This window comes from Embiotoca jacksoni, unplaced genomic scaffold, assembly GCF_022577435.1.
Source record: "Embiotoca jacksoni isolate LCO1_2020_lvr unplaced genomic scaffold, fEmbJac1.0.p SCAF_2, whole genome shotgun sequence".
NCBI classification, from domain to species: domain Eukaryota; kingdom Metazoa; phylum Chordata; class Actinopteri; family Embiotocidae; genus Embiotoca; species Embiotoca jacksoni.
Genome location: NW_027185340.1, coordinates 18,807,662 through 18,828,663, shown reverse-complemented (window position 1 = coordinate 18,828,663; position 21,002 = coordinate 18,807,662). Strand labels below are relative to the sequence as shown.

The window sequence follows — 21,002 nt, the reverse complement described above, 5'->3', positions numbered from 1 at the left end:
ACGAGTTACAAGAAGACGACAGCTGTATTAAAGTTATACGAGGTTAATGTCAGGATACGTTAAAAACCTGTCAGTCATATCGAAAGCGAAGGTTGTAAGTATCTTGACACATTGGTATACCTTTTAGCTCAAACTGAGGGCTGACAATTCATCGTGGTACTCTATGACTCCGCCCTGGCATCACTTCTAGCCAATCAGCGTGCACTGGACGGGGCGGGAAACAGATCGTTTCCGGCGTGCGGCTCATGTCTGTTGTTATGAACGATTGTTCAGGGGCTGCTGGAGAAGGAACAACTGCAAGTCAGTATTTAATTACGTTATTTAGCGAGTTAATAATGTTAATATTGAGTTTAATGTGGGTTTATAATATTGGCAGGTAATTTTACACAAAATTTGGGTTTTGATTTGTAAGCTAACGAGTCTAAGCGGCTTACATAAGTAGCAAATGCGTTAACTGACGTTTGCAAAAGGTACTGTATGTTTTATATACATATAATCTGTCACTTTTAGTATTGTACCTAATTCAACATTTCAAGTTCTTCTAACTGCAAGTTTAAATGGGTTGTCAATAACATGTACTGGATACATTTTTACAAAGCAGGTTCTCATGTGTCACTCATATTTCTTAAAATTCAAATATTATTTTTCTAGTAAGCAGCAATAAATCTGTATTTCTGATAAAAAAAAAAAAAAAAAAAGATTGTTAAATCATAAATTAAGACCAGATTTCATTAAACTAACATCATATCTTTTAAGTTTTTAAATGCAGTTTTCAGTTTCAAGTCTGCAGCAAATGCTCACTGTTTTGTAATTGTAGCTGCACAGGCAGCCACGGCCTTGCAGGTGTTTATTTGTCTTTGTTGTTTTTATTTATTTGTTTGGTTTCATGCCACCCTATGATGCTTTAAACTGGCACAGGGACCAGTGTATAAATTGTGAGCTCCCCTTTAACTGGTTTGGCTTGTTTAAGTAAATGGATGTTGTCATATTGTGTGTGTGTGTGTGTGTGTGTGTGTGTGTGTGTGTGTGTGTGTGTGTTTTAATGGGCTAGTGAATGTCAACCAACCTGTTCTTAAATCAGTTTTTTACTCGACAACATTATATTATTGGATGATAAAGATTTCTATTTTAATGTAAATCTGCTTCTTCATGCTTTGTTTTGGTTTTCAGTACGACCAATTAGACACTGGGCTCAGAAACACTGACATACCCATATCTTACCTAGACCAGAACATCATCAGTAATAACCTTAACCAGTTTCAAATGGGTTTTGCTTAACAATGTGTGTTTGTGCCACTTAGTAGGAGACGTGATTGAAAAGCGTTTGCCTTCTGTTTTTTGGAGGCGTTTCGAAATTTTAGTTTCTGATCTCAACTCAACAAAACTCAGAAGCACCAACCTAAAACAGACTTTTCCTCTGCAGATACCTGGAGTCATGAAGCAGCTGCCACCAGACACAGTGCGGCTGCTGTCCAGCTCCCAGGTCATCACTTCTGTGGTGAATGTAGTGAAAGAACTGATGGAAAATTCCTTGGATGCTGGGGCTTCAAGCGTTGATGTTAAACTGGTACAGTGCCATGAATCACAGATTCTGGAACAAGGAGAAATTAATTAATATTTTAAAATATCCAAATAAAGCCTAGTGTGAAGCAGTGATGCAATTCAAATCTTCACAACTCACATTACTGACTTGAACTGAATGACACATTTCAGGAGAACTACGGCTTGGACCGGATAGAAGTACGTGACAACGGCCACGGAATCAAAGCTGTAGATACTAGTGTGATGGCTGTGAGACATTTCACTTCGAAGATCTGCAGCCATGACGACCTGGAGCGTCTGGAAACGTACGGCTTCAGGGGGGAAGCGCTGGGCTCCGTCTGCGCTGTGGCTGAGGTGAGAAGCATTAAACGGATGTAAAATGGTAAATGATGCTCATATCAAAAGTGAATGGAAGCAAAGTTGATCTGAATGAAAATATGTTACAAATATTGATAACAAAGTTCATTAAAAAGAAACAATTCACCTCACTTGTGCATGCACATTTATAACTTACAGATTTCATGAGTCTTTGACAACTCAAATACACATCGTGGTTCATTACAATGTGAACGGCTGTCTGGTCTCAGTGAAAATGAAGCTGATGTCTTGTGCTGTTTCCCTGCAGGTGGCTGTCACCACGAAGACAGAGGAGGATGACATCAGCACTCAGTACATGCTCGACTTTACAGGGAGAATTATTTCTCAGAAGCCGTCTCACTTGGGTCAAGGTAAAGGCGCTGACAAGTGATTAAGTGATTTTGTACCGACTGTTAGCTTGTGAGGCATTTAGGGAACATTGTAAATTAAAGCTACAGAAAGCAATTTGGGTTACACTCTTCCCCTCGAAAGTGCTTGAGTCTCCACATGAATATCAGTCACATGCTGCCTCACCTATTGCTACAAGTAAATTCTTGATCTGTGGTAAAAAAAAAAAACTGTGAGCTGGATCTCCAAGAAAACATCTTGGTATTTGTTTATTTATCGTAAAAAGTCTTCAAAATAACGGACACCTTAACAAACATGTTTCAGCCGTAGTGTCCAGATGAGTAAAGCCGATGTGTTTCAGGAAGAGTGAGTTATATATCAGAAGCTGTTGGACTCTCCTCTGTGTTTTCCAGGTACAACGGTGAGCGTGATGAAACTTTTCAAGAACCTCCCGGTGAGACGGCAGTACTATTCCTCCGCAAAGAAGTGCAAGGAGGAGCTGAGGAAAGTGCAGGAGCTGCTGATGGCCTACGCCGTTATAAAACCCCAGCTGAGACTCATGCTCATTCACAACAAGGTCAGTAACTCCTGCTCACTTTTCACATATAACCAAAGTGAGGACGAACGGTGAATAACTGCAAACCAACATGCTGTCAACAAGCAGTCAAACAACCGTGAGGTGACATGCAACCCAAGAACGATCTAATAAGTGTATCGAGCAATAACCTCCTGTCGGCTTGAAAGGTGGCTGTAATATGTTTATAGGTTTTTCTGTCTCAAATATCAGCAGCAGTGAACTACAGTGGAGTTTTTAAGGCAGGAAAATGTGTCAAAATGTCCTTAAAAATTCTGCAGCACTTGTCTGTTGTAAATCCGCAATGATCACTGTCATCAAAGCAGTCATCGTTCCACCAAAACATAATTAAAATTCACTGCTGCTTCAAACTATTGTAACAGACAACATTCAAGCTGATAAAAGGACAAGTCAAACTTAAAGTAGTCGCCTTGGTGATTATGGTTTTATTTTTTAGTATCTCTAATTAAAAATGAACAAAAGTGAGCTTTTATTGACACTTAAATCTGTCCTGATTAAATCCATGTTAAGAATTCCTCCGCATACTGCAACCACTAGGTGTCCTCATTATTCTTCAGATGACTGTCCCGACAGGCTCAAACATCCCCCTCAGTTTTTGTTAATCTGCCATGTAGTTACGGCACCGTGTTATGTTTGGAAACCTCAACAACAGCGACATGTGTCAAAGCATTGAAAAATTTTGTACTGTGGTGCGTACACACACACACACACACACACACACACACACACACACACACACACACACACACACACACACACACACACACACACACCACTAGATGCCACTAAATCCTACAAACTGCTTCTTTAACTCTTAGAACTCATAAAAAAAACATAACAATTTCATGGGACGATTTTCTTTTTCCCTTGATGTAAAGACTAATATAAAAAAAATCTCTAAGTATTATCAGATTAAATGATGAAAGATTTGGATAGCCAAGATTGTCCTTAAAAAAACAAGATACAGTATGAACGGTTAGGGGCTATAATGACCAAGATGTGAGCTTCAAAGTGAAGGCAGTGAAATCACCCTGAAAATCCCCCAGGCCTCATAGGGTTAAGAAGTAGCTGTTTTATAGTATCAGCACAAAACACCACAGTTGTCTGTTTACTTGAGTTGTTTTAAATGCGAAGAAAATATTAACGTCTACAGTTCTGGATCTGACTTCTATATCTATATCTGATTGTTAAAATTGATTCCTTAACACGAATAATTAAAAAAAAAAATCTCATTAACCCACAAACAATCATAACGTTTGTTTGTGGGTTAATGAGATTTTTTTTTAAATTATTTGTCTGGTTTATTTGATAATGTAGTCCATGCCATTTAGAAACTCTCCCATCACAATTTTCCAGAGTCCAACCTCATGTCTCAAAATTGCTGGTTTTATGCTCATAAACTCAAAGCAGCTACTGATATAAAACAAACAAACGAAACAAGAAATCATCATATTTGAGAATCTGAAACCAGAAAGGGTTTGTTAACCTCTACAATAATAACATATATGAAAAGGGTTTATTGTTTTGAACTATAACGATATTCAGGTATTTCTTAAATGGAGTTTGGTTGAGATATTTTGAATAGTATAGTACACAACTGTTTAAATGTGGAAAACAAACTTCTGTCTGTGACTGGAAATTATACAACAGTGTTGGCAGACAATTGAAGGACAACAGCTATGAATCTGTTGGTATCTGTTTTACTAAATTACATTACATTTACATTAATTACAAATCCAACAAGAATAACAGAGGGAGGATTTTATTTGTATTATTGCCTGTGCACAGTGCTCCGGGAACAAATACTGTAGGCTGTGAGCAACAGGCAAAAAGATTAAAGTGTTTGGAAACAAGCAAACTCAAATATTACAAATATAACAATACCTCGTTAAGCAGCGAGCATCATCGTTTGTACTCGCAAAGCCCGCAGCTGTTTAAAGAACGCTGAATATATTATATAAAAATAATTTTAAGAGAAGTATGAATTTATTTTGAAAGTTTAAAACAAATTAAATGTTTGATTTGACGAGTCAGCGCTTCGAACATTATAGCGACACACCAAGACTGCACAAAGAAATAATGTGATTATCTCATCTGCAAAAAACAGAGTCGCTTTCCAGAATGTGTTTGTTGAAGTCTATTTGCAAATGGAAACAAATAACTACTTGATTGTTGGATGAGGTCGTTGAAAACGGAAGCCTAACTAAATATAAAAACACACATTAGGAAAAATAGGCATCATATTCCACAATGTCTAATTTTATTTTAGGCTGGTTGTGTCTTTTTATCGCTCGTCCCCCGGGTTGTACACGGCTGCATACCTCTGGTGTACACAATAAAAAATTAAGAAAAAAAGCCAGTTATTCTGAGTTGTTCCATTACATAACATTAGATTAATCACCAGTGGAATTATTTAGCAATTACACATTTTCATCCCTTTTTTTTCCCACCACAGCGACCTGTCAGGTGCCCCGAACATAAATACGGCTGACTGTGAACTCTGATTTGGCTGATTAGGACGCCTCAGTAAGTTGCTGAACACAGCTGCCGACCCGAACCCAGATTCTGTTTCAGGCCAGTTTGTACACAGACGTGCATATAGGTGGCGCAGGTCGGGGGGGCACGAGCGTCGTATAACTTTCATAGAAATCAATTTGGCGGTTGTCAGGGGGAGGGCAGCAGAGACGTTTTGCAACATCAGCACTCACGTTACCCCCCTATCCTCTATCTCCAGTTCTGCTATTCGGCCGGTGACGTGTTTCACGGCTTCTCCAGGACCTGTTTACAGGAGTCATCCGTTTACGTGAGCCAGATTGTATATTTAATATCTGAGACATGTCCTGCGACAGAGTGTATGCTTTTAGAAATCAACACCTGGGAGGTATATTTGCTGACAGGCACAAACTGGGTGTTATGGGTAATATTTTTTGAGCTGCAGTGATTTATTTATTTTTTGGTCAAAATTACAGCATCAAATTTGGCATTAAATACATGTATTTTTTTATTTTAAAATATTCAGAAATTATCTAAATTAATTGGGGTTACTAAAGTTCCAAAAATATCAGGATTGAAACAAAATGTTTGAGATTTGAGATTACATTGTGTGGATTATTTTCACAGCAACAGCTACTGTAAACTTCTGCTTGGCGTTTAAATAATGCATTTAGAAATACAGGTATGGTTTAGAGTTTAATATTTCATTTTTACAACCACCCTCCCACCTTTTTGATGTTCTCAGCCTCACATTTGGACACGGGCTGATGTAGCCAAACTCCAGCTGTTGTCCATCTCTTGACAATCAAAATGTCTGACCTCCAGATGTGTCTGCGTCTCGGTGGCCAGGTTACTATCTCGACAGGTGTTTACTACGCAGTGCGGTCTGCCTGATGTGGACTCGAGCTGACTGGTGTCATATTGTTCCAGGTGGCGGTTTGGCAGAAGGCCAAGGTGGCCGATCACAGAAGCGCCCTCCTCGCTACACTGGGGCCCGCTCCTGTTGCCAACTTGCTCCCTTGCCACCATCACCAGGAGCAACCGGAGGTTAGTTGAGGGGAGAGAGAGAGAGAAGAATGGTCTGGAAGACAAACAAAGATCTCGAGTTTGTCTGCATTTGGAAAATGTGATTTCACATTTTACACAAGTTTAGAAATGTAAAATCTATCTTGCTATGTTGGACTCTTGTTTGCAGGTTTTTAGTTTCCAGGTTGGTTTTGTTGTTTTTACACTGACCAGCTGGACAAAGACTCATTTTAACGTTGTAAGAAACGACGCTTTGAATATGAAGGGATGGTACTGCACCCTGAGTGTCACGGCTGACATGACACAGACCCGCACGCTCTCATACTGTGGACTCTCAGGATGGCATCAACAAATCCATCTTAAAATGACCTTTAACCTCATTATTAGTTACTTAAAATGTGCTAAAAATACTTCATAGGAAAAGAATTTGATGACAATAATCTGCTTTCTGCTACACATGAATGACGACGAGGACTTATTTTGTTTTTACAGAGGTGTAATTTGAACTGTCAATACTACATTTACTGTAGAGTTAAGATGGATCATTTTTGCAGAGCAAATGAGAGCGTGCACGTTATACCGGACTGTGAGCTAATAACCTCATCATGAACGCCTGGTCTGAAGCCAGCGAATGTGGTCAGTTGGTGGCTGGCCAACTATTTCTTTGCCCTTTTCTCTTGAGTTCTTTCCTGATGAGGAGTGAGTGAGTTTTGCTGCGCTGATCGTAATTGAATTACTGTCAAGCTGTAACTTTCTGCTTGGTCACGGTAGGTGTCATGTGGCTCCTACCTGCTGTCAGGCTCCCGGCTAATCTAGTCTGACAGATATGGAGCAGCCCTTTTCACCCTGTTTCTCTCTCATTTTCCCCTTTGTTGTTGTTATTTTGCTGCTTGGCGCCCGGTTATGAGAACAACCTTTCACCTTTTCCTCTTACTCCCTGTAGAAATTAAAGAACTTTTCTCCTCCTTGTCCCCAAAGAACAAAGCTGCGTGATCAAGTGGGAACCAGGTTGACAATTTCACCAGCCTCTCTTGGGGGAGAGCTGTAAGAGCTTTTCCTCCGCAGGACAAAATGTGACACTCGTTTTTTTTGGCAGCTTGACTACACATAGTCGAGGCCCTTCGGGGCCAGAGGTGCCATTCGTACTCTCATAAAGTGACCCTAATGAGCAGAAATAGAGAGAAGCATATGTGCCCTGACCTGAAACAGCAGTTCATTTATTAACGTCATTGGCGTGCGATGCTGCTAATAATGAGCCCGAGGCCATGTGGAAAAAAGCACAGCAACTCTCCGCTCGCAATCTGTACAACGTTAATAGCTTTCCATAATTTCTTACTAGCTTACTTTCATAATGGAGTTTTAAGTACAGTTGTTCACTTTTTACCTTGAGTCATCAATTTTAGCTCACGAGAATGTCCCTCCTGCGTGATTCTGGGTGAAAGGTCATCATGTGTGATGCAGATTATAATAGAAAAATGTTGAGCAGCAGCAGGTCGTGTTAAAGGCTTCATGTAGATTCACGAGAGGAAACAACAAACTGTCTCTCTGCTCACTTTAAAGTTTACTGTGACATAAGTATGATATTTCAACATCAAAATTAAAAAGGAGTTGATGTAATGAGAAATGTAGCTTTACTCCTCCTCTTCATCAATGCCATGACACTAAATGTACAGTATGGTGTGCTGAGAATTGATGGCTCCATTCCCAGTTGTGCGTCTGTGCTGGAATGATTGAACCGTGACATCCTAACAGAAAATATAACGATGGTGAAGTTTATGCAGCTTCCAGGTTTCAAAAGCACAACAATCTCAGAAACAATATCTGCCAAACGTCTCACGAAACAACACCAAACTACACCAAAGTAGAACCAACTTATAACAAAACCTTGGCAACAAGGTGAGAATGTGCAGTATCTCATTGGGCTTATTAAGTGGGCACCTCCTTTCACCGCTGTTTCGTCAAGTTCGGCCCACGACGCCTCGGGAAGGCTCAACAGCAGTCCTGGTGTCCCAGGACTACTCCCTCGATACTCACACCCACCACCCCTACTCTACCTGTTTAACATCTAACCTAGTAGGACTTGTGCCTACATACTTTGGCAACGTTATCTTTTCTCAAAGCCACAAGATCATAGCTGCTTTCCACGCCCACCACAACCATTGTTCCTCTACTAACTCCAGAGACGACACTGCTAGTATGACTTGTGCCTACAAGTCATACTAGCCATTTTCTATTGGGATTTGAACGCTGGATGTAAAGATAACGACCTGATGTGAAGGGGTGACGCTGTTTAAAGTTTTGAAGCTTCCACCGAGAAAGCCGGGTCGACCTTAAGAGCCAGTCTGGATCCAGGAACGACTGAAAGCTGCTGGTCCAATGACCTGAGCAATCAACGTGGCGCAGACCGGAACAACAGGTCCTACAGATGAGACGGTCTGCTCCGTTGAAGCACTTAAACACAAACAATAAACCTTTCAAATTAAACCTTTGCTGAAGAGGCAGCTGATGTAAGTGATGCCAGGATGGGAGAAATGTGTTCACGCTTCTATGTCAGGACTCTTTCTGCACCAAATGGAGCTGGGATTTTAGTGTTTGGCCCATTTCGACATATAAAGAACTGCAATAGTCTGACCTTGAAGTGTGAAACACATGAGTGACCTTCTCAAAGAAAAGTAAAGGAGGAAGGGCTCTGCTGTATTTGATTTCCTTACTGTATTTTTCTAGATAGTAGTGAACTTCTTTTTCATCTAGCTCACCTTTTGTTGGATTATTAATATTAATATTATTTTTATTATTTCCCTCAGATAGTTCTAGATGGCTTTTTTCCAAAACCTGGAGCTGATTACGTCTCTACCAGCTCATCCAGCCCTGAAAAAACCTTCATCTTTGTCAACAACCGGCCCGTCCAGCAAAAGAAAATAATGAAGGTAGAGAAATTTTACACAAATCAATACAACTGCGTTCATCACAATTAATATCTTTGATCTAACTCCATTCTTTTTCTCTTGTTCCCCTGCAATTTGATCGTCAGTTGTTGCGTCAACACTACACCGCCCAGTACGCCGCCGACGCAGCCCGAAATCGATATCCCACCCTCATGCTTAAAATCACAGTCCCACCCTCCTCAGTGGATGTTAATCTGACACCGGACAAGACGCAGGTTCTTCTTCACAACAAGGTAGCCATGAAATATAACCTTGCTCAAAGTGAATTGTGCATTTGGTCAGAATTGAGTCAAATGTAGGGATGTTTGAGGGAAGTAAATCAAAACCTTTGCCCAGAACGTATGATTGGAAGATAATTTCTATGTGCCTTTAAGATTATTTTAACCATCAGCCATCTGTCTGATCTTTAGGAGGCTGTGTTGACTGCAGTAGAGTTATTGCTGGTTTCTCTCTATGGCTATCGGCCTACTGCTGATGTCCCGGCTGAGAAGAAGCTCGACCTCGAGACATCTCCCTCGCCATCGGGTCCTTTGCAGACCGATGCTTTGCGACTGGACGGGGAGCCAAGCGTAAAGAGGGGCAACAGTGATAACTTCCTCCAAGATCCACCTAAACACGGGGACACGACTCCGTCGACAGGAAGCACTGATGCTCCTCTAGACCGCCAAACCTCAGTTGGCAGCTCTTCGTCTTCTGTTGCGGACGACTGGATTGTCAACCGGGTCCCAGTCGAGCTCGAGTCGAACTTTTCTCTTTATGAGGACGAAACATCTCAGAGCTGCACACCGGAAACAAGTTCAGCGAGCAAATCCCAAGACAGACTTGCGGACAATGTGGTATCAAACACGAGCGAGGACCAGATATTAGCTGAGGACTGGAGCCGGGGGACAGCTCTGGTCGACCCCGTGTCTCGAGAAACGCTGCAGCCCGTCATTATTCATCAACCTTCGAAGGTCAACCACTCGGACTCAGATGAGGTCATGGGTCAGAGCAGCTCTAGCAAAAAGACCTTCAACGCCATAACCGAGAAGCGGGCTGCTCTGACGGCCTACGACCTGATCAGCAACCGCGCCACGAGGGCACCGCCGACCCCCGCCGCCCTGTTCGAGAAGGAGGCCAGAGCCGAGGTCCTGCGGGAGAAACCCGCAGCCAGCCTGCAGGAGATCAGCATCACTGTTCACGAGAGGTGGAAAAAGCTGAGGGAGGATGAGCGTAAGAAGTGAGTTTCCAGACCTTCACCTTTCCGAGCAGTTTTTTTCCATTGCTTGTTATTCGGGGGGGGGGGGGACGTCTGACCTGTCATTTGCATGTGAAACGCCTGCTCTGGAAACTTTATTGATATGAGCTGTGTTTCTAATTTCCAAAAAACTGCGCCTAACAGGGAGTCAGGCAGTACAACAGGTATTAATATTTATGAAACGTCCTCTATTTCCAAAGTATGCCATCTACTACCACACTCTTGTTTTCTCATTAATTTAACAGGTATCAGATGCTTTCAGGTTGTTTTTACTTTCCATATTTACTGTAGTCCCCAGGCATTAATAGTGACACTAAGTCACTACAGCTTCAATATATATTGACTGATATAAACTGGTATTTACTCATTTCTAATTAGAAACCTTGACACCTAATTGTTCTGTTTCCAGATGTGCACCAGTCTTTTTGTCCACTTACAAATCTCACCTTACCTAGGCTACATAAGGGGAGCGAGGTTTGATTATTAGGACTGGGTGTTACAATCCCAGAAGTTTCACTACACTGACCTGAGTGGGGTTAGTGGGGATGACCATGAAATGTTGCTCCAGTACAACACAACTAACAGGCCTCTTGGGGATGACCGTTAGGATTAACACGTAATGCCCCTTTTCTACTGCCGACACTGGCGCGACTATACCCAATTTTACTGGCCATCGGTACCTGGTACTGTTCTGGATTTCTTTTTCCACTGCAGATAGTACCCCCCTCAATGGGGCGTTGCAACTATAGCGACACCACATGAAACTGCCGCTGCATAATCTTTAACGTGACACGTGTAATGGTTGGATCCTTTGGTTGCAAACCAAACAGAGGAAAGTCTTTTCCTTCTCGATTGACCGCATGTGGTTTTGTGAGTTGACTTTAATTGAATTGCCCAGTGAATTTAAACAAAATTTGGCATCTAGTGTAGCTTGACTATTTAACAATGACAGGATTGAGCACTCGCATAGTAATACAGTGATTGTGATGATAGTCTCTGATCGATCAGCGGTCTGCAGCGTTTTCACGTCACCTTTCAGTTTCACCTCAGCTTCCTTGGAACCTCGACGGAGCTGATACCAAATATGGTACCAGGTACTATCCACAACGTTTGCTTGTACTAGCAGTGGAAAAGGGACTTCAGTTGGATAGTCAAGAACAAACAGATGCAGAACAGATGGAGGTAATGAGCATTTGTGTTTGACTGACACTCCTCTCCGAGTCAAGGATTTACATGAATGAAGGTAAGACAAGGATGGAATTATTAGAAGAAAACATGCTGATCGGACGGATGTTTATATATAATTAATAGAATAGTGTCTAATTTTAACTCTGAGGTGTAGGTGCATCAAACATTGATTTGATACATTTTAGCAGGTCTGAAAGCACAGTGCAATAATTACCTTTCTCCGTCATTTGTGTGCGTCAAAAGAAATCTCGTCATGCAGTCATTAGCTTCTAAAATGTCCCAGATGCACACGGACATGTAAAAGAAAGCAGCAAACTGTGCTACCTACTGATCTGTATCCACTACTCAGCTAGCATCAGGGAATTACACCATTATACCGTGCTGAAAGCGTTTCAACCCAATTATGTTAGATTACTGCGAACCTATTTAAAGTAATTGCAAGGCTGGAAAATGTGTATCAGCAGTATTCGGGGTCTTGTATAAGGTATGGAAGAGTGTATGGAAAAAGACATCTGTTCGGAGTCCCGCCTCGCCGCACTGCTGTCTTAAACATGAAATAAGATGTGGCAGGGACTTGGCTCCTTCCACCGCCACTGTTAAGTGGCACACCACTTCTAGGAATTACACTAGCACAAGTTCACGTAGCAGGTTATTGGAGTAACCGGGTGCTGAAGTGCGAGACCTAACCCTCAACATATGACTCTATATGGAAACATGAGTCGGCAAACAACTGTTTTACTGAAGAAAAGCACTGTGTGTACTCCGGTGTCAAACTCTCAACGTGTTCTCCGCGCACAAGAGTCTTATCTTAAAACACTAATATGGTCTGAGAATACAACAACAGATAGAAACACAAGTAATTGTGGAGTTATGCTTCTAGGCGCCAAAACAGGGACGGGTGAAGGGTGGCTATAGGTCACGGAGGAGTGAGCGATCACACTGTCCGAATCTCAACAATGCATTATGTCTTGTGTGTTTCTCAAACAATTTGATTGGTTGATTCTAATCCTGGCAGGATACAGGTTCAAAATGGGCATGAAAAAACGATAATAAAAATGTTCGCATAAATGTACCCAAACACCCCCGACGCGTCGTCACTGATGTGCAGCCCGGAGAACTTCCAGTTTTATTTATCAAGCAAAACAATGAAGCAAAAACTTGCAGACCTGTTAGAGGTCTGACTCACTTATGCAGGCTGACTCAGTCATTTAGGTCTATTTACATGTCAAAGTTATATATTAGTCGAGTTTTTTTTTGTTACAAATTGTTGCAATCGAAAGTCTTGATTTTATGGTGACTTGTTGATGTTATAACACAGACAGTTGTCACTTCTGTTGTAATTAAAAAAAATTAAAAAAAACGTGGTTGAACTGCAGGTACGAGGAGAAGGCACAAAAACACCTGGAGCACCACGACAAGAGGACCAAGCTGGCCTCAGGTGAGGGCCCCCGAGAGCCCAGCGCGAGCACCCCGAGGAGCCACATGCAGGGTCAGAAACGCAAGGCCCCGCTGTCCAACCAGCAGCTGCTGGACGAGCTCTTCTCTGCACAGCCCCAGAAGAAGATGAAGAGCCCTGCGCCCAGGCCCTCGCAGCCCCTCCCCTGCAGCATGGCTGCCCTTCGGCTGCAGCTTCAGCGCCTCTCATCCCAGAGCAACGCAGCGCCACGGGGCCTCCGTCTTGTAAACCGGCTGGCCTCTCAGAGCGCCTGGGTCATTTTATGTGGTCAGAGGCTCATGTTGTTAAACCCATTTCGAGTGGAGGAAGCCTTGCTGTTTAAGAGACTTCTAGAGAATAATATACTTCCAGCAGTGAGTCTGCAGAACCCTATACAGTTAACAGATGGGTAATGTATCGCGCACTTCTCACCAGCAAAACAGTTGTTTTCCTTATGGAAAACTGCACACTCAACCAATTTCTTTACATACAAATATGCACTGTATATATTTTAGTTCATTATTAAGACAAATCCCGGTCCTCGGTTCCTATTAATGCTCATCTAATGAATACAAATACACTGCTGTCGTATGCTAAACATCTCCTCGTGTCTCTTTTGTAGAAATCTAGGAGGAGCTGCATACACTGAGACTTTGTGTGACATGGAGAAACAAACCCCGGAGCTGGACGGACGGGCCGTCTTCTCTGATCCCAGGCTGGTGGCCAACGGGTTCAAAATCACACTCACTCCAGGTACAATGCACACAAACGTTTGGACCATGAGGGAGTTCAATCTGCCAATCATGCAGGCATGTCTTGAAACTTGATACAAAGTTGTCCTAAACATGTCCCGGACAAAGTTTACAACAGACCACATCAGTCTGAAAATAAGTCGTATTTTTTTTCAGGCTCTTTAAAAGGTCTCGTCGAGTGTTTCTTTTTCTTTCACAAACGTCGGAGCCGTTTTGCCACCGTTAATGTCACAGTTCACCAGTCAGAGATGTCAAACGTACAGTCCCTGTAACTGGATTACAGGCAATTATTTCTGACAGAGTTTCTCTTGTCGGATTAGTTGTGGATAAGACGAACAAATTCCCAGTCCATCACGAAAAATGATGAAATAAGAGAAATATGATTTTATAAGTCATGAAAGATAAAGCACGTTTTTCTTCTTTTTCCCGTTTAACTTTGACACAATTTAATCACACATTATAAACAAAGTAAAGTTTTGTAACACTTTATCTTCAAACTAAGCCTGTTTTTGTACAATTAACACACTCAGAAATTAGTCCAATAATCAGACAACTAGTATAAGTTATGCAAATAATTGATCAAAAGCATAAATACATTTATGAAATGTTCTTTTTCTCAGTGTTGTACATTTACTAAGAATATATTTTTAGGGGCATTTCATTCAGATTGGCAGATTTTTCTGATAGTTACAGCAGATATCGTTGTAGTTTAACCATTTATGCGCTGTGACTGAAGTTCAAACATGTTGTTAAATTACCATAATTTAAGGCCGAAACAGAATCACTCCCGCACTCGGGCTTGTTTTTGCCAGCTTCTTCTTCATTATTCTGACTTCTTCAATGGTTGCTTGCGAAGGCTGTACAGTGTCCTGTGAGTGTTGGTTGTTTTTGTTGCCGGAGCGGTTCACCTCAGTTGACATTGGCTCTCCGCCCGGCAGCGTGGTCTCACAGTAGGTTTGTACCCCAGCGTGCAGGTGATGAGAATGGTTGCCCTTTAAGAAATTCCAGGAATTTTCATTTGGCACTGCCAGCCTCTGTGGGTGTGCAACGGGACTGAAGGTGGCGGCGCATGTAGCACGGATTCATTGCACAAAATCTGCAGAGAATCTGTCGTTTTTGTTAGCGTGGGTCGTGTATTTTCCAAAATTGGTGTACGGTGCGATTCTGCAGGTAGTTTTTATTTTAAATTTGAACAATAAGCAAATATATGTATGCAGTTATTGCAATGAGGAAATAATCATGTGCGGCTCCAGGTTGTACCTTTACCATCCAAAGTTGTGTATTAGAAATATAAGTTGCGAATGATTTGCAGTATTTCCTCATGAAATGAGAAGCCATAATTTTTCCACCCTACAGGACAACTTGCTTCCAGTCTGCTGGGGCTTCTATTAGTCATTTAACACTCCATTTGGCCCTCAGCTTGTTTGACTTGGTCATCAGTCCGGCCGTAAACCACCATATTTATTTATTATTCTTTCCTGGAGATAGTAGTAGCGTCTGGAGTATATTAATCCTTGTTTTCTGCTTGTGTTGGCCAGGCCTCATGTCAGCGGAGAGACATCTGGAAGTGACGGCAATGGCAGACTGCGTGCCTTTCCTCGGTGTGGAGGACCTCAGGGAGATCCTGACGGCCGTTCTTCACAGGAAGGCCAGGACTGTGCGCGAGTGTCGGCCGCTTAAAGTCACAAACTACCTACAAGTGAGAGACGCTACGAATTAAGAACAGCATCTCTGTGGTATCTAGCTTCGCTTCATTGAACTTTTCCCCGACAGGGTGAAGCAGTTAGACTCGCCCGTCAGCTGCCTACGAATTTATCCAGAGAGGATGTGCAGGAAACCCTTCGACGCATGGAGCGGCAGCTGGGTGAGAGCAGCCGGACCTGTATCCATGGACAACCGTTTCTCCAGCACCTGTCGGACGTCCCGTCGACAGAGCAGCAAGCGAAGGCTCTGCTGATGAGGCCTTTAGAGCTTTGACCGAGTAAACAACTCACTGACAGCATCTTTAAAACACAATAGCTGCCTCCTTTTAATACAGCTCATTATTCTCAGTTTAATATACCTGGTTTGTTAACTTTGCTACAATCAGAAAATAAACTTATTTTTTTCACATTTGAGGCTTTGGTCAAGTATGTGTGACTCATTTTGTGAATCTTGAATACATCACAACATTACTATTATGTTTGCTCTTGGATCAGAAAATATTCACAGTTTATATTGTGTATATTCTGAGCATCAGAAAAAAGGGAGTTCATCTTTGGAAAGTGTTGGTGGAAGGACGCAGGTTAGAATCCGCTGACTCATCAAAATGGAAATTCTTCATGAGGAAAGTAAAAACAGGTACCGAGCTCCCAGCGTCTTCTGCTTTTTAAACTCTACAAATGAAGTTATGGATTAGTTGCGAACAGTGAAGTCCTTCTTGTGTCTTTTTATTGCTAGCACAAAAGATTTTTTTAAAGTAAAAACATTTGAATTGACAATAAAATTGTCTAGATTGGCAACAAATAATAGTTTTTATTTAGCCAGCTAAGTCTTAATGGTCAAACGGCTTCCTTTTGAGCTTTTCCTCATACATTATTGCATTTGTTTTTTTTTCATTCAACACTTCTGTCAACTCGTTAACTTCAACCACCTTGGTGACAGAAAACGAGTTTAATTGGGTTACATCTGCAGTTACACCCGAGTAGCTAACTTTAGCCAGCGTAGTCATGACAACATATGTGTGGCGTTAACCCACAGAGGGAGTTTCAGGTCAAGATGGCAGCCAACAAAATCATTCTTTAAAAAAAAAGAGATCACAATCTGCTACATATAAAAGCGTTTCAATAAAGAAAGAGCAATATAATGTCAACTGACCTCCACGTCGCCAACGCGTGTTGTTAATCCAAGTCAAACCAACAGATAGGCATTTTTCACAGCAGACGTTTTACCTTGTCATTGCAGGGAAAGCACAGGTGTATTAATGGTGGCTTAGTCCGTTAAGTGTCGCAGTAAGCCACGACGGTGAACAAACATCCCTACGTCCAATTCAACTGGCAAGCCAAAGTTTTTGACCCGCAACCAAAGAGGTCTGATTCGCAATGAGAACTTTGTGTGACACAATAAAGCTCTTAAAACTGCCTTTTATGCTTAAAAAGATACGAAATGAACTTCCGAGCCAACGAGCTTAAAGTTTGGTTTACTCACAACATGAAAGCATAGTTGCAGGGTTTTTACACGGGCAAACTTTCCAAAGATGTTTCTAAAGAGAAGGGAAGCTTTCTCAGCCTGAGGAGTTGTAAGTGTTTTAATAGTTGTAGCTGTGGAGAAGACGATGTTTTAGTCACTTTCAAGTTTCATGGTGCAACTGCAGCGTCCTGACACCAAAGAAATGCTCACATTTTAATCTCAAGTCAGTCACGTAATTAAAAAAAATAGCGATGAATTAGTGAAAACGGTGTGCAGTATCAGAAATGGCTGTCCAAACTAAAGTAATAGTGCATAATTAATATAAAAATTTACATCCAAAGTGCATAAAAACGTGTGCCTTGTTCACAACACCTGTGACACCAGTCAAATTCATTTGCAGATTTTAAAATACACTTTGGGAGGTTTTTTTTTTTAAATACAATACATGAAATATTGTAGGGGTGGCACAGTAGTGCAGTGGTTAGCATTGATGCCTCACAGTGAAAAGGTTCTGGGTTCAATTCCGGGCCTTTCTGTGCAGAGTTTGCATGTTGTCCCTGTGTCTGCGTGGGCTCTTTCCAGGTACTCTGGCTTCCTCCCACCGTTCAAAAACATGCATCTCAGATGTGTTCCCATCAGTGTGAATGAGAGCGTGAACGGTCGTTGTTTCCGTCTGTCTCTGTGTGTTGGCCCAGTGATGGACTGGCGAGCTGCTCCACCCCAAGTCAGCTGGGATAGACTCCAGCCCCCCCCCCCCCCGTGATCCCGCTCAGGATAAAGCAGGTATAGATAATGGATGGAGATATTGTAGACCAATTTCTTGCACACTTTGCATTTTTTTGGATTAACAACTCCAAACTGCGGCGTGACATCTGACTCCCCGACTTGATTTCTGTCCAAAAGCCGGAGTATCTTAGTCTCCCTAAGCCTCATTGTGGCAGCGTTGGAATGGCTATTGGCAAGCTTGGAGCCAGAGATGTGCGCTGTGCCAGCTACTACCCATAATTCTTTTCCCTCAATTAGTGTCAGCCGCTCGGCCTGAAGTATTGACAGATAGTTGTATATTATCCCCGGCTGCATTAAATGCTTCAGAGATTTGCACTGTAATTTCAACCGCAAAGTTGAGCAAATCCTTGACACTGTGCTAACGTGTAGTGGTGCCACTTCCTAAATACATTAGTCTGTTACGCCCCCATTCGGGTGTTCAGTATTGCTTGAGGTTTCCTGTGGGAAAACAAATTGAATCAGGCTTAAAAAAAAAAAAAAAAAAAAAAAAAAGGAGGGGACTGGCAGAAGAAAAAGGTTGAAAGTTTATGATTTTCTTTAATCGTTTATACGAATATCTTGATTACTTTCCTGGTGTAGAACTACCGACTGTGATTTGACCACATTTGGATAACAGCAATACATATAACCACACAAGGCTTTCACTCATTGCGTTTTCATATGGACACCGAATCCCACCGCGGGGAGAAGTGCAACCCGATCGCTAAACTTATGATAATATTATAGTTCGGACTGTGAAAGGTCAAACCGCAGCACACGTCTTGTTTTACACGGCCTCTGCTGAGAGAACCCACAGATGGCTTCGGCATTGCTGCATGGCAAACGCTCTGCGAAGTGCCTCTGGGAAAGGGATAAATGCCAGTGAGGACCCGCACCCCCACCCCACCACCCCTCAACCCCCCCCCCCCCCAGCTCTCTGGCCCTCGCATGGACTCTTGTTTGAAACTTCTCGCTGTTGGATACGCGTTCCTCGGTTGCTCGTGTCCAGAAATGCGTGCGGCAGCAGAATCTGCTCTGTACACGCTGCCTTCGGCACCTGAGGGGCATATCAGAGTAATTGGGGAGGATTAACTGATGATCATCTTTTGACCATGTGACCACACTGTTTAAAAGGTCAGCAACGGTTCACTTTGCCAGCTGTCTTTTCAAACCACCTGTTGCACTCTTTTCGACATTTTCTGCGATCAAATTGAGGTATTTGCTAATGATTACCCAACACAAGCAATGGGAATAAAAGATCGGTTTTAAAAAGCATACAAAATGTTTCACCTGTTTATTTCACATTCAGCGTCATCTAGATATTTTTCTGTGCTCCTATTATGGCCCTAATGTGCAGAGCTGCTGCTTCTCATGCTGTATTCAGCAGCCAGGGTAACTGTAAACCACTCTCGCCACCCAGAAGTAACCAAAGACTTTAACGGAGTCATCAAATCCAAAATAAAATGACATGAACTATATTTAACCCCTTTCCCACTCTATTTTTGGAACTGTTATGTGAAGTGGTCACGTAGAAATACCTTGCTCAGTACCCGGTACTAGCACCACCTGTTTCTGTTTAGAAATATGAAACTAGATGGAACATTTTAATAAACCCTAGGGAATTCAGGAATACATAAAGTTAACTATGTCACACTTAAATTTAATCGATTGAGAAAATAGATCCCATCTGCAGGGCATGCTTCAGAGTTAATAATAGTCACTAACAACCTACTTCTTAACTTTTTTCCATATTGTATTACATAAATTGCCAATGAATAGACTAAATGCAGTCAATATACTTCAGCTGAAGTAGTTATCAGCTTGTCACCCAACATCTGAAACCCTCTCCCACCACAGTCGACTCAAAATATCAATTTGATAAGTAACCTCAAGTCACGCAGCTTTTCAGCCCTCGTTCTTGTGAGGCCGTTTGGAATTTTAGACACGGTTAGACGACACTTTGTATGAACCGCTTCATTTCGAACACGAGGTATCCTTAAAGCTGTCATTTAAAAGAATTACATCTTATCTGTGAGTCGCCGTAGTGTCAAGCCAGTCTGTCCTTTAGTTCGATGTTACGCCGAAATCTGTGATCCACGAGATTCTGTGACTGGCCGCGTTGGTTAGTTTGGTTAGGTTTAGCCATGAGGCGCGAGGGTAGAAATATTATGGCAGTTCACAGAATCTAATGGGGGACAGATTTCAGTGTGACACTGGCTCTTAGAGTTTTGACAGTTTGGCATAATTTACAGATTCTCGCCCTGCCGTTAGTGAATCATTGTCTTTTTCTATAATTGATGATTGTAAAGTTACATTTAATTGACCAAGTAGTCAAATGGATTCTGCCTGTAGTTTACGTTGTAGCTTGTTTATCTCCCTTTTTAGCAACACTGCAGTAGCAAGAAACAGCCACAACATCACCAAAAATCGACTGCACTGTGGAGTTCTTTTTGTGCGGTCTTTTGTTTCTTTAGCCGTACTAAAGATCCATTTTCAAATGTCCGAACAACGTCAGTACGTCTGGTTTGTTTGCGACATAAAGCTGCCTCAGGCAGCTAGATGACGAGCTGATTGAGCCAAGATAACTGGTTTGAACCATATCAACAGCAAACTAAACATGTTACCACTGTCAGTAACGTTATACAGAGGTGTACTGTATAAAGAAACTCTGGCCTGGATTTATCAGCTGTGACCGGAGCCCAAAAACACGCTTTAATGTGCACCATGAATGACAGGCACACAGAGACCGCGTCTGTAAAAACATAATGGATTTTTTTTTTGTCGGTCCACTGCTCGGCAGATGCAGCAGCTCTGGGGACATCCTTGACTTTATATTATTAACTGCTTATGAAGGCTATCGCTACGTAGCCACCGAGCTGTTAAACAGTTTAACACTGACTCATATAGTAACATTGTGAGCCTACAAACAAAAACAATATGCAAAAATAGGCTAAAAAGCTCCATCGACTTATGGAGTTTGGTTATTCTTTGCGTTAGATGTAGACCTTTTTATTGCGAGTATAAGTACATTTGACCGACAGAACTTTAAAATAACTTTTCCTCTGAAATAAAACACACATCGAAGAATCCTTCAATCAGACACAACCAACACGTCTTTAAATCTGTCACCAAACCGCAACACTCATCATTA

General features: G+C 42.0%; 1 protein-coding gene across 3 annotated transcripts; it reads left to right on the top strand.

Annotated features, from left to right (window-relative positions):
* Nucleotides 1–236: 236 nt before the first annotated feature.
* Nucleotides 237–16,030, top strand: pms1 (PMS1 homolog 1, mismatch repair system component). 3 transcript variants are annotated; one of them, XM_069154894.1, is made up of 13 exons: nucleotides 237–300; nucleotides 1,424–1,567; nucleotides 1,714–1,896; nucleotides 2,168–2,270; nucleotides 2,661–2,824; nucleotides 6,266–6,382; nucleotides 9,166–9,288; nucleotides 9,393–9,539; nucleotides 9,717–10,525; nucleotides 13,108–13,575; nucleotides 13,789–13,919; nucleotides 15,457–15,617; nucleotides 15,702–16,030. In XM_069154894.1, exons 2-13 carry the CDS (start codon nucleotides 1,436–1,438, stop codon nucleotides 15,873–15,875), a joined length of 2,712 nt encoding a protein of 903 aa, XP_069010995.1. In that variant the 5' UTR covers nucleotides 237–300; nucleotides 1,424–1,435; the 3' UTR covers nucleotides 15,876–16,030. The 3 variants fall into 3 exon arrangements, with proteins under 3 accessions (XP_069010995.1, XP_069010993.1, XP_069010994.1); XM_069154892.1 differs by having other exon boundaries at nucleotides 15,692–16,030; XM_069154893.1 differs by lacking the exon at nucleotides 237–300 and adding an exon at nucleotides 341–470 and having other exon boundaries at nucleotides 15,692–16,030.
* The last annotated feature ends 4,972 nt before the right edge of the window (nucleotides 16,031–21,002 follow it).